Source organism: Aythya fuligula, chromosome 3, assembly GCF_009819795.1.
Source record: "Aythya fuligula isolate bAytFul2 chromosome 3, bAytFul2.pri, whole genome shotgun sequence".
NCBI classification, from domain to species: domain Eukaryota; kingdom Metazoa; phylum Chordata; class Aves; order Anseriformes; family Anatidae; genus Aythya; species Aythya fuligula.
Window position 1 is genome coordinate 16,417,052 of NC_045561.1, and position 19,241 is coordinate 16,436,292.

General features: G+C 40.4%; 1 protein-coding gene across 1 annotated transcript in view; it reads right to left on the reverse strand.

The window, feature by feature from the left end:
- Positions 1–771: 771 nt before the first annotated feature.
- Positions 772–19,241, reverse strand: part of LOC116487121 (ALK tyrosine kinase receptor-like) — a 223,981-nt gene continuing 205,511 nt past the window's right edge. The window contains exons 5-6 of the mRNA XM_032183736.1: positions 1,705–1,832; positions 772–863 (exon numbers count right to left, since the gene is read on the reverse strand). Of these exons, the coding sequence (XP_032039627.1) occupies positions 772–863; positions 1,705–1,832 (220 nt within the window). The remainder of the gene's footprint in view (positions 864–1,704; positions 1,833–19,241) is intronic.

Sequence of the window (19,241 nt, forward strand, 5' to 3'; positions counted from 1 at the left end):
TAGAACATGTCCAGAGGAGGGCCACAGAGATGATCAGAAGTCTGGAGAACTTCTCCTGTGAAGACAGACTGAGATAGTTGGGGTTACTTAGCCTAGAGAATAAAAGGCTCCAGGGAGAGCTTATAAATGTCTTCCAATATTTGAAGGGGGCCTGCGGGAAAGATGGGGAGAGACTCTTTATCCAGGAATGTAGTGAAAGAACAGGGGTAACAGTTTTGAACTAAAAAAGGGTAGGTTTTGATTAGATCCTAGGGAGACATTCATTATGAGGGTGGTGAAGCACTGGACCAAGTTGTCCAGAGAAGTCCACAGAGCAATCTCAAAATTGCTCAAAATTTGATCTAGCAGAAGGTGTCCCTGCCTTCCACTAGAAGGGGGATTAGAACTAGATGATCTTTAAAATCCCTTCCAACCCACCCTATTGTATGATTCTATGTTGTTATATGTCCAGTATTGGTATTAGTTTCTATCACATGTCTCACTAAAACAACATGAACTTTTCACTCAGCCAACAGTGCTTTTCTTTGTCACCAATGACTCTCCTTCAGGCATTCCCAAGAGAATTTATGTACTTTCATAGCAGCTGAACAATTTCTGCAGTCTGTTGCAACATACTCCCCAAACAATGTGGAATGAATGACTTTTCTCCCATTTACTTCTTTGATTTGCAGTGTTGAAATACTTTCTTTTTCATCCTTACAGATATACCAAGATGAGTTTTGTATGTCAGGAGAAGAGCAGATGCTTTCTGCCTGAATATGCCTCGCACTTTCAGCACAAGGTCAAGCTGTTCACTGTTGGAGCTAAGGGATCTTCATCTTTATCTATGAACAGTGCAATAAAGCCCTTAATACAACTGACCTCTGTGGAGAGTAATGTAAATAATGAAAACAACATATACTCCCTAACAGATTTCCCTGTCATAGTTATGCTGAAATGGAGAACATGCCACTGAGCAGTATTCTAAGTAAATCAAACTGAGAAAAGGTGTTAAGTGCTACAAGTAATAATATTCACTGACAAGCCACCTAAAGATTTCAGTATGTTTCACAATCTCCATAAAGATGTTAGAACTAAAACACAGCTGCTTCTGACACAAAAGCACTGAATTTACATACTTAAATTGATAATGAAGCTTGTATTAAAAAAGCTCCTTAACCTCCTGTTAAGGTTGCCCATTACTAAAATTCCACACACTGTATCGAGCTATTAGGGGTAACTCCACAATAACTACTTTGGAACATTTCCAAAGAAATGTATGCTTTATAAAACCAACTTTACCATAGTTGTTCAAAAAAAACCAACTCTGAAATTGTTACAAGGAACATCCAAAGATGACTTGAAATATATCTTGTTTCAGAACCATTCATCTGTTCTATTTTCTGCTGCAGAAAGTGAAGTTGTCAGGATATGCATCTGGCAAGCCAGGAAAAGTACTGATCTGTTTTTTCCCAAATTGAATTTTCCTAGAAATTCATTCCAAAAGGGGGAAAGAAAGATCTTGTTCCCTTCAAGAAGTTAAAAACTTCTAACGCAACATTTAAAAAATATATTCTCTGGAACAGAATAGTAAAAACGAATATTTAAGTAACCTGTCAAATGAAAAACTTTAATTCTGTGAAGTTTCTTAGACAGAAAACATGCTCATATCTAAAAAGGCATCAAAACAGTATGAGCCAGAAACAATAAAATATGGTACATTACCTGTGCTGCAGTTCTTTATTGCAAAGGAATCCACAGCTGCTATGCTCTTGTTCCCATGAGCAACATACTCCAGTGAGATCCGGAATGGTTTCTCTAGATGTCCAACTCTCCTTTGAAGCAGTACCCATCTGCACTCATACAGAAAAGGGAAAGAACAAAGAAGAATGATAAAAGCTATTTTACGAGGACTGAAGCCTCCATAGAAGCAGCTTTGCATATGGCTGGCCATACTGTACTTTGCTCTCTCTTCCTGCTCCCCATCATCTCATGGTGCTCCATGGTCAGTGCCTTCCCCTCCCACAGATTTTGCAAAAGTAAGCTTCTAAGCACAAAGATTTCCACAGAGTCCACAGACTTCTCAGAGATATCCGCCTGCTGTTTCAAAGAAGCTTAACTTTCTTTACAAAGCAAGCTGTGAAATCTGTAGCACACACGTATATGCTCTCTAGAGATCGCTCCCCCTGCTCCTCACTGGCAAAGGCTGTTAGTCAGACTTGGGCAATAAGCCAGGCACAAGGACTTGTGCAAACATGGTAATTCCCAACACTGTGGTGCTGGTTGAGGTAGCATGCTTTGCTTCTGATGTGGCTGGCTGGAATGTCTAGACATACAAGAAGCACTACAACTAAAATATGTCATTTCTCTTTCTGCTTTTTGTTTGTTTGTTTGTTTTGTTTTGTTCATTTTGTTTTGGCCTTACAGACAAACAAAGAGTTCTACCAAATAAATCAAGGAAATGGAATGGAGAAACAGTGCTGGAAACTAACATAGTATACTGCAAGAGTGTTTCAACCTAGTCTGCTTGTTGCCATAAGTAAATGAGAACAGAAAATCTGTACAACCTTAGTCTACTCTCTGAGATGTCAGAAGACTATAAGGGCTTGCCTTCTTCAATGTCTACCTTCTATCCTCTGGTTTGTTCAGCCTAGAGGAGACTGAGGGGAGACCATGTCATGGCCTACAAAGGGCAGCAGAGGGGAAAATGCTGATCTCGTCTCTCTGGTGATCAGCAATAGTACCGAGGGAACAGCATGAAGCTGCATCAGGGAGGTTCAAGCTGGATATTACGAAAAGGTTCTTCACTGGGCGGGTGGTTGAGCTCTAGAACAGGCTCCCCAGGGAAGTGGTCATGACAGCAAGCCTGCCAGAGATCAAGAACTGTTAGGACAATGCTCTCAGACATTTCGTTTGATTTTTGGGTGGTCCTGTGTGGAGCCATCATTTGGAATTGATGTTCTATGTGGGTCCCTTCCAACCCCGGATACTGTATTGTAATTTTATGTCTGTCTTATATTGTAACATCTGTACACCCCAGAAGTTTCCATAGAATCATAGAACCGCTACGGAACAAAGTAACTATGATAACGCTCTCTGGCCCATTTCATCTTTCATTACTGTGTACAGGCTGCCAATAAAAACACTCGATAACACCATTTGTGAATGGATGATTTCGGAGAGGCATGCATTACTCCTGCAGCTGTACAGAGTCCATCACCCATTTCACTGGTCACTCACCATAAACATGACCAGAGATGAGAGATTGTCTGTAAACCCATTCAGTCACTACAAACCCACTTTTCTGTTTTCTCTACTACTAATACACACACACAGAGATTTCTTTTTTAGCATATTGTACTTGGAGAAAAACAAGAAAATGGGTGTCTCATAAAACCTACTAGAAAATGCTCTTTACAGCTCCAGCTGCAGTTTTAAAGATGAGAACAAAAATTTACTGTGTTTCCTGAAGTTGCTTTCAAGTACCCAATATCAAGTATTTTTGTGGAAGACTATTTTTGGTTAACATAATTGGTCAGGTGCAACAGATTTTTCATTGCTCTATTACAATATCCTCTTGAAACTCAAACGTTTCCTTATCAAGTAGGACCATCACCCACCATAGATTTGTGACTGTGTGGGCTGTACACAAGAATGCATTTGACTTAAGGGACGGAGAAACCCATTGCGACATAGTTTTGAACAAAACAAACTATGTAGTGTAGTATGACAAAGAACGTCTTTCCCCAGAAGTACGCCAAAATTTGGATGTTATCAAACTAAGGCACACTTCCAAATAGGAATAACAATATATGTATGCACATGTGTGTGTTTCTCCCTGCCCTTGCCTCGCTGTGCCATTTGCACCAACCAACCAACCAACCAACATCTGTGCCCACTACAAGGGAGGATCCATCCCAAATCACTGACCCTATACTTCTAATAGCTAGGAGACTTTTCTTTGTGCCGGAGGTAGACACACTTTTTATCTCAGCAGGAATGCAGCAGTGTCACTACCCTCTGTTCAATATGACACAACTCCCATCAGGCAAGGAAGGTGCCAACAGGTATGCTAAAGACCTAAATAAATGTTCTTAAGCAAGGACTGCAAAAAGGCACTGATGACAGCTAACTGTACAACTCGCAACTCTGAAAAGCAAACACTGTGGGGTTTTTTGTTTGTTTTTGTATGTTTTTTTTTTTTTTTTTTTTTTTTTTTTTTTGTGGTTTACCAGGTCTCTTTCTTCCTCCCTTTTCAGCAAGAACTCTGAAACTAGACTTCTGAGTTTTATGCGTCTTTTACAGTTATCTTCATTTTCCACATTTCATCTCTTGTGCTTCAGGTTCCAGCTTCAGAAGATGATATAGTCATCCTCTCTCTCCTTTCTCATACCCCTCACCCAAATGGATAATTCTGTTTTTACTGAAATTAAATAAAATGAAGCACTGAAAGTATTTTAAATGCCTAGCTTCTCTGTGCATTATTTCTTTTGATGTCATCTCAAGTTAGGTATATTACAAGGATTGAGGATATGAATTTCCGTACAAACAGGGTAAAAAAGAAGATTTAGATTTAATTTTTGTTATGAACTACAGAAGCATCTGTATGTCACAAAAATTGTTTTCCTCGGTTTCAGAAGACTGATGGGTTTTAATTCCAAGTACGCAGTGGCTCTCAACAATGATTTCCATTTCTGTGCTACTGCTAACCCTCTGGATAAATGTGCCGAGAGTTTTAGGAATTGCTTTTCTGAGTTACTGGTGCAATAACTTCAGTTTGAAATTCTCGGGCTTCTCATAGTTTACCACAGAAACTTTATTAACTCCCAGAGCTGTTGCCAAGCAGGTATTTTATTTCTCTGCGATTGCAAGATGGGAAAAGGCAGATTCACTCAAGTTCAGATTCACTACAAAATATATTCCTGTTTTGTGGAACAAATTCCTACAATAGGTTGTCTGAGATTCAAAGATTCATGTGAAATTAATTCCCAAGTATCATCCTGTTTCTTCACAGACACAAAAATAAATGATCTGGAGATGACACTAACTGGTAGATTTATTAGGGAGACTAAAATAGCTACCAGGTCAGTACAGAGACCCATTAGCAAATCAAGATTGGAGTCAATTCTGCCATCAGTCTGCAACAGCATAGGAACTCTGATATCCAAATCTTTCCATACAATACCCTGTACTTAACAAAACCATACTCATTTGAAGATCCTTTAATAGAGGCTGTCTGGCAGTAGCAAGATGTACTTCAGGATAACTGATATGCATTAGATGTTAGTTAGTAGTAGATTTATTGTGAGTGGCTTATATTATGAATCTAATTTTAGAAAGGTGGCATTTTAACAAGGTGGCAGAAAAGCTACTTCAGTGATCTGCTAGGATATCTGTGGCAATACCATGTGTGGAGTCTCTTCATCCTGATTTCACATTTAACCAAACTGGTAGCTTTCTATGGTGAGATGATGGGCTTGGTGGATGAGGGGAGCAGTAGACGTTGCTTAATCTGACTTTAGTAGGGCTTCCAACACTGTCTCCCATCATGTCCTCATCAACAAACTGCTGGAACTATAATTTATAAGATAAGCAGGCAGTGGAGCATCTGACATAGAAAGAGAGGCTGAGAAAATTGGGATTGGTTACCTTGGGGAAGAGCTCAGGGAGGATCATATCACTGTTTACATCTTGTGGAAGGGTGTAAATAAGAGAGAACTGATCAGTCATATCTAATGAAAGGACAACAGGGAATGTGCATAGACTGAAATGCAAGAAATCCCTTATAAAGAAAAAAAATGCTTAATCTAAGGATGATTTAACACTGGAAGACGTTGCCCAGAAAGGTTATGGAGTCTCTATCCATACATTTTGTTCCTGACTATTCAAAATCCGACTGGATAAGGATCTCTGTAACTTCTTGCTAACCTTGCATAGGGCAAGGAAGTTGGGCTAGTAAATATCAGAGATTCCATCCAACCTCAACCATTCCGTGATTCTGCGAAACTGAGGTCCCAAAAGAAAATTACATCAGATAACAGATTGTTCCTGTTTTCCTCTGCATAACCTCCAAGCAGTGTACGGAGTGATGAATAAGACTGGTAAGCTGACAACTGCAAGGACAAACGCATCAGTTACTGCACATACAGCTATAATCTCCACTCAGCCTTCAATAGCAAAATCTTTTTTTTACCACATCAGCCACAATAGCTAGGATGATCTCTCTAGCTCCTGCCACAATCAACAGGTAAGACCATGGCTTAACATCTTAATTTAATGTTTTATGCTGTAAAGCAACACACTATAACATTGTTTAGACACTGCTCAGAGTCTTGATTCAGCAGGCCAGACCCACTCAACAGGACTTTCACTGACGTTATGTTAAGAAGAAGCTGGCTCAGCTCTGTCATTCTTCTACAAAGCAGAAAATGCTGCTGACAGAAACTGAGCTCAGTACAAGAGTTGAATTTTTAAGTGACCATCTGCACACTCATCTACTTCCCTAAAGTGAAGATATGCTAGAAACAGAGCCTCAGGACTTGCATAGCCCTGAAAGAGTTAGGTGCTCAGACTGTAATGGTGAAGCACTTCTTTCTGACCTAACCTTCTTCTTAGTGCTTCCTCTGGCCTCCCATCCATGATTCCGTTTGCTAGATAGCAGGTGGTGCTTCCCTGCCTCTATCTCACATGCGGTTTCCCAGTTTCAGAAGCGCAATTGAGTTTTCATGGAAACTTAACTTCTGAGAGATATTTATAGTTTAGCTATTCTTTGATTGTTTGTGTAGTGTGCAGCTTCAGGAGGAACACATAACTGATTAATTCTAATCAATACACTACTGCATTAGATGCCTTGTTGCACGCTCCTCTGGGTGATGCCAGCAATGATTAATTGCACGTGCAAGTCAGGATGCTCTCTTAGAAGCAGTCAATTCATAAGAAAGATGTGCTAGAATTCTTAAGTAAAATCTCAAGAGAAAATATTTGCATCCAGCATTTGTCTGTCTTTGTGGATAAATGATTTTCATAGTTTTGAATTCAATTAATAACATTACCTGTTGGGTCCTCTTTCATTCTGCTAAAGAGGTGTTCCAAAATACTTGATAGCAACAAACTTTAGGACTTTAGTCTTGATGTCCCATATATAGCAACCATCTTAGTGATTATTCCCCAAATATCCATCTACATATGCAAGATAGAATTAATTTCCATGCTGCCAGCCAGTTTGACACCTGTGTTACCACCTATGCCTTCACTGTGGGTTTGCCCTGGCTTCTAGCATAGGTTGTTTCACCTTAGGTAGGACAGACTTCTCATAACTAAGCTGAGTTACAATGTGATTTATTTCTCCAAATCCATGCTCTTTCTCATCTAAAATACTCCCGTTGTTACAAACATTTATCGTGGTATGCCTGAGAGGAAAATGCAACGTACCTATACAGTCTAGTCTATCCTTGGTAAAGGGTTCAGTGAACTTTGGGGAATTACAAAATAAAATACAAATAATAGCATCTGCATCAGAGTATTTCACATCAAAATCCACCTGTGGCATGATAAAGGTAGTGAAAAAAATGCCACTTTTTGAGAATGAAACCTTGGTAAGGACAGGATTAAAAGGAAAAACTATCATTAGGAGTCCAAAAGAGAATTTTCCTCCTTTACTAGATGAATTGGTAAAAGAACATAACTTTCTCCATCCTACATCCCATTGCATAATTATAGGGGAGTTTATAACAGGTTCTAATCTTGCCTCCACATGGCTCCATGCTTACTTGCCTGATCGCAATTAATGCATACTGCACAAAGGAAGAATCAGACTGGACTTTTTTAGGATACAGAAAACAGAAAATTAAAAAACGTTCTCAGAAGATGCAAGCATTCCAAGAGACGGTAGGAAAAAACAAACAAACAAACAACAACAAAAAAAAAACAACACAAACACAGGAACCACAGAAGGCTTTTTTCACTAGTTCAACCAATACATTATACTGCCTATTACTTTTAATTAACAATTTTAAATTAATTTCAGTTTACTGATCTTAAAATTACTTAAAAGACATCAGGGCCTTAATTTGATGGGTGATGATGTAGTCTTGAAAAGGATCTATTTTCTAAAATGGCAGAAAATAAAGTTACTGTATATTAATACAAGACATTATTTAGCATTAAAGGACATAGTTCTTGAACAATGCAGAAAGTCTGCAGTGCAAACTCTTCTGCTCACAGAGCATTCTATTTAGGAAGAGAAATAAAAATAGTTTTCCTGCATTGATTTAATGCCAGTTGTCCTTCTATCTTTTTCTATGGCCTCTTGTGTAAGGAAGATGTAACTGTTGGTGATAGTTTATATACAATTAAGACCTTTGTTAGTGTTATTGGATCAGACCTTTAACATCCCTGTGACTATTACATTCTACTGCTTCCCAGCCCTTCCTTCAAAATGCCTTTAGAAGATGTATTCACAGAGGTTTTTCCATTAAAAAAGATGGAACTACATGTAATTGTAATGACCTTCCTTTCTTTCACTAAGGAAAAAAAAAAGCACATGGGCTTTGATGCTTTTCTTTTAAGGTAAAACTAATGACCTCCCTCCAAGAAAATACTGTGTAATTCTTCTAGGTCTGGATAACGGGTCAGACTCACGGTGTAATTACCTTGCTTAGAACAGGAGACCCAGAAGATTTTGGCTCCAGACTGCAATAATACTGCCTCACTTGCACTGGGGAAGAAACTAACTTCACATGCCTTTTAGGACCACACTGCTGGGCCTTTCTGTACAGCTCCTCTCTTTGACAATTGTACTATCTGAGGGATATCATAGTATGGCAGAAATTGCTTTCGTTTTCAATGAAATACGAGTAGCCCACACAGGCTACTTTAATTCATACTTATTCTTGGATAACATAGGAAGTTTGCAATTAAACCATTAGAGTTTCATTGTTATTTGGATTTCCTCCTATATTTAGAACACGCTACAAGACCACAATACACTTATTTTACAGAGGAAAATTTATTAACAGGAAACAAAAGCTATGAAAAAATATACTCTCCTGTTAACTTAATAGAGTTAGAATATTAAAGTTTTTGCTTTTCTGTGTATCTTGTAGAAAATATTTGTTTTGAAGATTTTGCTTTACTAACCCATTTGAAGTAAAGATCTTGCTCTGAAAAACATTTGAATGCTGCAATGTATTGAATCAGATAAGTAACTGTGAAGAACTGCAGCCTCACAATTCAATCTATATTCTTGTGATTACAAATGAGAATCTTTGCATGGAGTTTAATACAGACATATATTAAACTTTTCCTGAAGGAAACAGCATATAAACTCAGAGGGATGCAAAGAAAGGCAATGAGATCAGTCATCAGTTTGGTGAAGGACAAACTTCTTTCCAACTGAGTAGTCTGGCACTTCTGCACTGGAACATAATCCACAAAATGCAATGGGCATTTTTAACTAAGTTTTGCTTTTTGAAAACTGTGAAAATAGCAGCCCAAATACTTATAGGAAGATTCTGTTGCTGATGATTCCAAAATGTGACTTTAATATGAACTTAGCATGGCTATTGCTATGCTAAGGAACGTACCTACTCAAAAGGTCTGTCGGCCAAGTAGAGCCGCAATGTCACAGCATTTCTCATGCTGTGACATGAGAAAGCACTGTGTTTTTTTTTGTTTTGTTTTGTTTTGTTTTTTTTTAAGACAGAACAAACTATTTTATAATTGGCCACTTCTGCCCATCCAATAAACAGCTTTCAGTTTTTGTGAGATCTCCATACTGACATGATGTGATTAACCACTTCAGTAAGAGACTATTGCCATAGCAAATACAGTAGAGCTGGGCAATCTTCATTGAGGAATATGTTCATCTGGCACTCATCTTTTCTTTTTGCTTCCCAGTTAAACTGTGTAAGATTAAAAATGCTTTCTTCCACCTCATGAAAAGTGCATGGTTGGAGGCACTCCTGAGATGCTACAATTAGTAATTGTATCTGACATGTAGCATCAAAGCTGATGTGAAAAGAACAATAGCTCAGCATCTTTTTCTGATGCACAATGGCTCTTCAGTGTCATCTCCTCTTGTAGTCCTCTCCCTATTTGCCCATGAGCTTGATTACATTTCCTTTAATGAAGCTAACACTGCCAAAAAAATGAGATTTCACTCTATGAAACCAGATTGCAATAAGTACTCACAGTATGTAAGCCTAGGCAACCCTAGCAACACTTAGCATTCATATAACCCATTACACCTTTAAATGAAGTCTGTTATACAGACTTCACAGCCCCTTAGCAAAGACATCAAACACTTCATTTTTCAGGTGGATGAAAAGGAGGCACAGGAAGGTTATATGACTCAGTCATTCAATAAATAGATGGCAGAACTAAGATCAGAGATAAAAATTTATGATACTTATTCCTATGTCCTAATCCACTGCATCATGCTGCTTCTGGTGATGGTAATTAAATTTCACGCTTCAGGGAGTAACTTAATTGTCTGTGAGGATCATAAAGAAATTCCATCCTTTCAACCCAATGTACATCACTGCAATTTTTTATTTTTGTTTAGTGTACCAAAAAGCAGTCTTAATTTTTTATTTAAATAGTTAAAGTGAAACATAATCTGATCTCAATTACAGTCAAATGTGGTCAAGGCTTCAGGAAGACGGGGAGCCTCTTCACAGAGCAGAGTATAGTGGCAAGGTATTCTGAAATAACTGAGTTCTCAATAGCTGTGTCTGAGAGACCAATTAAACAAGAATTTTTACTTCTGCATTCAGCAACGATTTTTCACATCACACCTAAAGGAAAGTACAGATATTGTGCCTGTTCAACATCTGTACAGCAAACTAAATACCTTGAAAGACTTTAGGTTCAAAGGCTGAAAGAGTGGATGAGAAGGAAGGTTTTACTTGAGAGAACAGCTGTGCTTAACTCTGAGTCCTTTAGGGATATGCTGCAATTATCTAGTAGCTTTAATAACCTAGACTTCAAAATAAGGTATCAATATATCCAAAGAAAGATTAAGGGCTAGATGAAGTACTCTTTGGATTGTAAGGTTCAGAAGGGTTTATAGAATATCTGCTCCAGGCATTTCCACCCATTTCAAGAGAGTATCCAGCCTCTATAACAGGCTCCTAAACCCCATTTTTCAGTTCAAAATGCATAAAAAGATGCCAGGATCTAAAAAAAATATAAAAAATAAAAAAAATAAAAAATTGGATTTCAGAGATTCACACACACACAAAAAAATGACTGGCAGACAACCCTCAGCAAATTCCACCTTTCCCATATCTCTAGTTATTTGCAGTGTTTGTTTGCAACACAGAGGTGGGCATGCGAGTCAGAGAAGATTCTTTCTCCCATTCTTATGGTCTGCATGGAGTGTAGGGTGTGCCATATGCGGTGACAAATAAGTGAATAAAAATGAAGCGCATTGCAAGATAAATAGAAGTAAAATGTCTTTCATAGAACTGTGCAATACAGATGTCTATACGTATGCAACATGAAAGGAAATTGCAGAGGTGAAGAAGAAAGGTTTATTTCCTGATAAACAACTTCCTTCTCCAATTTAATTTGCTTCCCTCAAACAGACATTTGAAAAATATGACTCGTTAGGAAGGATCTGAATCAGGAAAGATGAGCGATGGAATGCAGAAAGGTTGTGTCTATTACTGCTTATACAGCAGGGATTGGAACAGTTACCCTGTTACTGGGCAGGAGAAAGGTTCTCTGAATTGTATGACTGAACTTTGAATGGGGAAAACCCTTAACAAACGAAAAAGAGAGCAACTAAAGCAATCACTTAATGACTATATTCAAAGACATGGAATGTGCTTATCAGAGCAAATCGTGCACCAGAGGTTGGACAGACTGTACTGAAATTTCTGTTCTGAAGTGAAACCATGAAAGCGTACACCATGAAAGCATACACAGCTTTCAACGCTGCAGTAAGGACAGCAGTGCAATCACAGTCGATAACAATCTGCTTATTGTGTTACCACATTTGGAATATCATAGAATCAAAGAATCATAGAAAGGTTTGGCTTGGAAAGGACCTTAAAGATCATCTAGTTCCAATCCCTCCAAGCAACCTGGCCTTGAACACTTCCAGGGATGAGGCATCCACAGCTTCTCTGGGTAACCTGGTCCAGAGCCTTACCACCCCTTGAGTGAAGAATTTTGTCCTAATATCTAACCTAAATTTACTCTCTTAGTTTAAAGTCATTGTCCCTTGTTCACTACACTCTATGATAAACAGCTTGTCTATAGGCCTGCTTTGGATATTGGAAACCTACTATAAGGTCTCACCAGAGCCTTCTCTTCTCTGGGCTGAACAACCCCAAACCTCTAAGCCTGTCTTCATGGGAGAGGTGCTCCAGCCATCTGATCATCTTTGTGACCCTCCTCTGGACTCTTTGTAATACTTCCATGTCCTTCTTGTGCTGGGGGCCCCAGAGCTGAATACAATATTCCAGGGGAGTGTCTCATGAGAGCGGAGTAGAGGGGGAGAATCACCTCCCTCAGCCTGCTGGCCACACTTCTTTTGATGAAGCCCAGGATACTGTTGGTTTTCTGGGCTGCGAGCACACATTAAAGGCTCATGTAGAGCTTCTTGTCAACCAGCACTCCCAGCTCCTTCCCAACAGGGCTCCTCTCAACCCATTCTCCTCCCAGCCTGTACTTGTGCTTGGGATTGCCCTGACACTGATGCAGGACCTTGCACTTGGGCCTTGTTGAATGTCATGAGGTTCCCATAGGCCCACCCCTCAAGCCCATCCAGGTCCCTCTAGATGGCATCTCTTCCCTCCAGCATGTCAACTGCACCACTCAGCTTGGTGTCATCATCAAACTTGCTGAGGGTGCGCTCAATTTCACTGTTAAATTGACAAAGATGTTAAACAGTGCCAGACCCCTGAGGAATACCACCCATTACTGATCTACACCTGGAATATGAGACTGTGCAACAGATCTGATCTCCTTCTTTTAGTACTGGACATTTCCAAGAGAAAGAATCCCAAGAGGCAAAGAGGAATACCCTGAGAAGAAGCCAAAAGTATTTGACCACAGCTGTCACTGCCCAAAAAAACAAGTTTAAGCCACTGCCTGGGATATCGACTTCAAAGCTGGAGCACTGCAATGTTTTGTTTAGCATGGCATACATGTGCCTGTTAGTCTCAAGGTTTGGCATGTAAACTCTCTCTTAGCATAAATAAGAAAAGCCTTGACAAGGAACATGACTAGAAAACAGACTCCATAAGATGTTCTAGTGTAATGTACCGCCTTCTCACTGTCAAATAAAAAGCATCTGCAAAGCTGACGTACTGTCAGCTCACCTACTGGAAACACAAACTGGGGAGCAACACCACACTGTGTTACCTGACATTAATCATGTGTTTCGTGTCACATCAACGGGATTTTTCCATGTGTCATTTTCTAGGATAGTTTCCTTGCTGCTCCTTTTGTTCTGTACATAATACAAACGTAATCCAAAAGCTGCAGGATGACCTCCAAAACACCGCTAAATTTTTAGCTCTTTCTTTCTTATCTTTTCTCCCACATGAATTGTCTGAGTACATGCTTCAGAGTAGGATTTTGCCTCTTCAATGAAAATTTAGATTTAATGACTCTCAAAGTCTCTCAATGACCTCCAATTTTCCTCAACAAACATAATGAAAAAACTCTCAGACTCTGTATCTGGCAAGAGCAATCAATACTGTTGAATAAAAACTAGCCTATGGATCACAGAAGCCCTTGAATCAAAGAGTCATTAAGGTTTTAAAAGACCTCCAAGACCAACTAGTCCAACCTTCCCCTACTACCAATGTCACCCACTAAACCATGTCCCTAAGCTCTAAGTTCAACCTCTCCTTAAACACCCCCAGGGACGGTGACTCCACCACCTCCCTGGTTAGCCCATTCCCATGCCTAACCACTCTTTTTGAGAAGAAATGTCTCCTAATTTCCAACCCGCCTCAGGACATGGTGAACTCTGGTCACAAGGAAGTTAATGCTGCCTAAATCTGTACAGACATGCTGAGCTGAGCAATGGGCTGGAAGGAAGATGCCATTAGGCAGAAACTGCATCAGAGCATTCAAGTGATTTTGTTTTAGTCAGTAACTCCACCTAAACCACTGCTCTACCCAACACATCCCTGTTACCTGCTGTCAGCTGCATCCCCCATTTGCCATTAGGCCACACAAGGATGACTTTCTGTCATTTCAGTGCATTCATCTGACATGATGACAGAGTCTGCTTCCATAAATAGCAATTCAAAAATGGGCAAAATACAAAGATGAGGAAAAGCAATGGTTACGGGAAGGTATGCCAAGAAAGGCTACGGGTATACCTGAGACCTTCTGTTGGCTGCCTAAAGTCTTCGGGCTTCAACAAAGACTGCTACAGAAATTTAGCTCTTTGGCTGTGGTAACAAGGCAAAAGAGAAATGTGGGGGCTGCAGAACAACCACAGGCCCAGGGCCTGACTGAATTTCTGAGGGCCGCTCCTAATGCTCTGCTTATTTACACCACAGTTCTTAAAAGCTCTTCTCTGCATACGGTAATTTGTAAATCAGTACAGAATATACAGATAATGACTTTCTGGTCTAATATTTTACATTAATTTGCAGTTTAAGTCATTGAGAATAACAGACAATTATGAAGACTGGTCTTATAGATAAAGTGAATTTAGTCGAAAGAGCTTTATGATCTAAGAGAAGTATTTCACCTACCCCCTCCCTTTTTCTTCTCCTACTTTTAAAAGCCAAGAACACTAAAAGCCCTAACAAATTCTCTTCATTAGTACTTGTAGTAATTTTACCCTGCTGGGCAGCTGAACTCCACCGCAGTCACTCTCTCACTCCCCCTTCTCAAAGAAAAAAAGGGGAAGAAAATATAATGGAAAAGGGCTCAAGGGTTGAGATGAGGACTGGGAGATCACTCAACAATTATTGTCACAGGCAAAACAGACTCAGCATGGGGAGATTAATACAATGTCCTGCCTATCACTAGCAGACCTGAGCAGTGAGAAACTAAAAGCAAACTAAAAACACCTTCCCTCCATCCACCCTCTTCTACCTCTTCCCCCTGAGCAGCGCAGGGGAACAGGGAATGGAGGCTGTGGTCAGTCCCTGACACTTCATTTCCACTGCTCCTTCACAGTCACTCTGCCCCTGCTCCAACAGGAGCTCCTGAAATGATCCTGTGTGGGCTTCCCACAGGCAGCAGCTCTTCAAGAACTGCTCCAATACAGGTCTGTCCCACAGGGTCCATCCATCCCCCTGGAGCAAGCTGCTCCAGCTTGGGTCCCCCACGGGCGGCAGCTCCCCCCAGGCCCCCTGCTCCTGCGTCGGCTCCTCTTCGCGAGCTGCAGCTCCAGCCCGGGGCCTGCTCCTGCGGGGTCTCATCAGTCTTTTCCCTTTCTTAAATCTTCTCTCCCAGAAGCCCAACAAGCGTTGCTCACTGGCTCAGCTCTGGCCAGCAGTGAGTCCCTTTCTGAGCTGGCAGGAGCTGGCTCTGATCTGACAAGGGGCAGTCTCCGGGCTCTTCTCACAGAGGCCGCCGCTGGCTTCCCCCCTGCTACTAAGCCCTTGCCGTGTAAACCCCATACATCTAACATGTGTCTGTGCTTGAGATTCACTTCTAACAAAAGGCCCAGAACATACAACAGATACATCAACATTGTCCAAGGTGAATGAATAAAGTACTTAAGAGCGCAGAGCAGCTGCTTCAATTACAGTATTAACAGCCCAAGCCCTAAGCACTCAGTACTTCTGGAAACTCAGCGGTGGGTAGGGAACAGAGCCATCTTTATAGACTATAATTAAAAGACCAACACAAATTGCACATTCAGAAGAAACACGCAGCAAATGCTTTTGGTTGCAGTTGGTCATTTTCTGTTTCAGCCTTCCACAATTTTGCTATGCAATATGAATGACCCCCTTCATAGGATGTGAATTGCAAGCAACTCTAGCACTCCTATCCTGCTGCTTATATGTGTCTCGATTTTTACTTCACAAACACAAAAATATATATTTAAACACCTTCTTCTATTCTCCTCTCCTTTCACAGGGACAGGTTTGTATCCTGAGGGACTTAGTGAATGTAAAATGTTCATTTCCAAGCAAGCAATGTCCCATGTAAATCATCAGTCCATTGCAACGAAAGAAATAGCGAACCTGAAATGGTATTTCATTTCATGCCTGCTGATGTGAGCCATGTAAATTCAAGAATTTGTCTTAAAACTTGTTAGTCACACATCTAAGTTTTCAGGCAGCAATGATTCTAAACAAAATAATGGAGTTGGTTCAAAAGCACACAGAGAGATTCTTCCCTGTTGTGGTTTAAACCAGCAGGCAGCTAAGCACCACACAGCTCACTCCCCTCCTGCCCCCCAGTGGGATGGGAGAGAGAATTGGAAAAAAAGATAAAACTCCTGGGTTGAGATAAAGACAGAAAAGAAAGGAAAAATAATAAGGATAAAAAGTACACAAAGCAAATGACGCACAATGCAACTGGCTCATCAACTGCTGCCCAAGGTCCAGCCAGTCCGTGAGCAGTGACCAGGCCCCTTGGCCAACGTGCCCAGTTTTATTGTCGAGCATGACTTCACACGGTATGGGATATCACCAGTCCCACTCAGCTGTCCCCTCCCAGCTTCTTGTAAACCCCCCACCCAGCCTTCCCACTGGCGGGCAGCATGAGAAGCTGGAAAGTCCTTGGCTCTGTACAAGCACTGCTCTGCAACACTAAAACATCAGCGTATCATCTGCTTTATTCTCATCCTCAATCCAAAGCACAGCACCACACCAGCTACTAGGAAGGAAATTAACTCTGTCCCAGCCAAAACTGGAACCCTTGAGCCCTTGAGCGAATTTCTGTTCAACCAGACACAATAGAGTGGACAAATAAAACAAATTCAATTTTACTAAATTCTGACAAAAAAAAAAAAAAAAAAAAAAAAAAAAGTCGGTTTTATTCCCCTGACCATACTGATGCAGCAGTATAATGCAGTCACTTATGGAATGAGACCTATGAAGGTTTTCACAGAGCACTATAGCATACTGATCCCCTGGGTTTGAGTAACAGGTGCCAGGGAAAGATGCTCTGAGGTCCTCAACATACCACTAAATAAAGCTTCTTGATACCTGGTTGTTATGAAGGCGAGGAAGCAGAGATACAGCACAGGAATACACTACAAAAGACTCCACTAAAGGCTGATAGAAATTGTGGCCTGAGGTCAGACTAGTGGATGTGGCAACCTCTCTGAGTACAGCACTTTCTAGGATGGACAGGGCTGGCCCTCTTCTGCTAGAAGCTCTGAACTCAGTCCCCATAAGCATCCCACTTCACGTAACTCTGACATGATTTCTGCCAGTAGAGGAAATATTTCTCAGTCTTACAGTTACGCAAAGAAAAACAGCTTCCAGACGCCTTGCTAAGTAGAAATTAGATTAATAGCTAATGTAATGTATGCATAATGGCAGACTGGAACATCTGTCATCTCACATATGAGGCAAGGCTGTGAGAAGACTGTTTAGAAGAGAAGGTTCAAGTAGCATCTTATGAATATGTACAAATACTTTGCTTTGAGCAGAGGCATCATACTAGGTAATTTCCTGACATGCCTTTCAACCTCAATTATTCTGTGATTCAGGTAGAAGGTGCTCCATTGGCTAAAAATCCCTTTCTTCACTGCTCTTTTCTTTAACAAAACATGCTGAAATACAGACGCTCTTGGATCAATGATGCTGGAGGCTCAATGGAAGGCACATCTTCCATTTTTCTTTTCCAGCTATATACTGAGAACTGTATGAACCTAATTAGCACTGAAACAGGATACGTGGATGAGAAAATGCCTATTATTAACAGCTTACTGAAGTAGTCTCTGCTTTTCTCCTCTTGATGTAGGCCTTGAAAATGCAAAGAGCCAGAAAAGCACCAAGAGTTATTCCTGAAACTTCTGTCAAATGCTTCAAATCTCGCTCCACTCTCAAATTCATTTCAGAGTCAAAGAACCATTTTCTTGTTAAAAGTGCAAAATGTAATAAGTATTAAGCAGCCTTTCCCTGGAGAGAAACACTTCAGACCCTTTTAGACATTTGCTCTGTGCTTGTCTACCTTATACTTTGTGTTTTTTTGGTCACTATTATCTATTTACAGAAGGGGAAGGAGAACAGGTTATTTCTTCTTGTTGTTTTGTGCAAACACCAACATTCATAACTCAGAAATGTATACATGTGTGTTAATGGGGCTCTGGAGAACATTGGTGAACATGGGCAAATCACATTAAGTCCAGAAAGTCCATCTGTCTAGCCAGTGAGAAGATAAGGAGAGGACAGTGGGTGAGCTGGATAACCATAGCACTGGGGAGCAAATGAATCAGTGTGTGCAAGAACAAGTGGATTAGAGCAAAATGTATGCAGGAGCACTAGCTGCATCGGACGTGATGCCCCAGAGGTAGCTAAGATTGTGACAGCATTCTCATTGTGGTTCTGATTTGTGGTTCAAACAAGATGAGGAAAAGGGTGTTCTCTGAACACTTCTGGATGAAAATAACAGATTAGCACAAGCCAAACAAAAGCAGTGTATTTAAATAGTTCAAGGCCAGTGTGGACTGACCTTTTATCCAAGAAAACTTCTTCTTTAGTCTTGTCTTGTTTCCCTTTCCTTCAGCCCTAGGGATGTCAGCATGCAGCCATGAATCAAGAGCACAGGAACACTCTGTGCACTATTTAGCATTCTCTAAAGGGCATGAGGCAATCTGTGAAACATTTCATGAAAAATCCATTGAAAAAAGTAGAGTGATCTTTCTAGTGTTGAAAACCAAGCCGCACAAATTACAGTCCAGAGGAAACATCAGTTGCTGCTCTTTTTCTTTTTGCTTAGATAATCTTTATGAACAATCCTGTACTTACAACCTTCACAGAAATATCTGTCAATATCAGAAAGAACATATAGCTGAAGCTTACAAGCATGAATCAGAAATCCTATCTAAAAATGCCTAAGAAAAAAATTACTAAATGAAAAGGAGTCTTCATAGTGAATTTCAACATCATCACTTATTCTAGGAAAATGGGGGGAGGCGGGGAGTGGAGGAAAAGAAAAAAGGATGGAGACAAGGTGAAGACAGAAGATGAGGATATAGCCTCCTGAAATAAAGCAATCTGTAGAAACGTGTAAGACTAGTGAACTTCAGTTCATCTGAAGAGGGGGAAAAGGAAGTCACATTATAGTGGAGAGACCAGAACACCACAGAATAACTAATG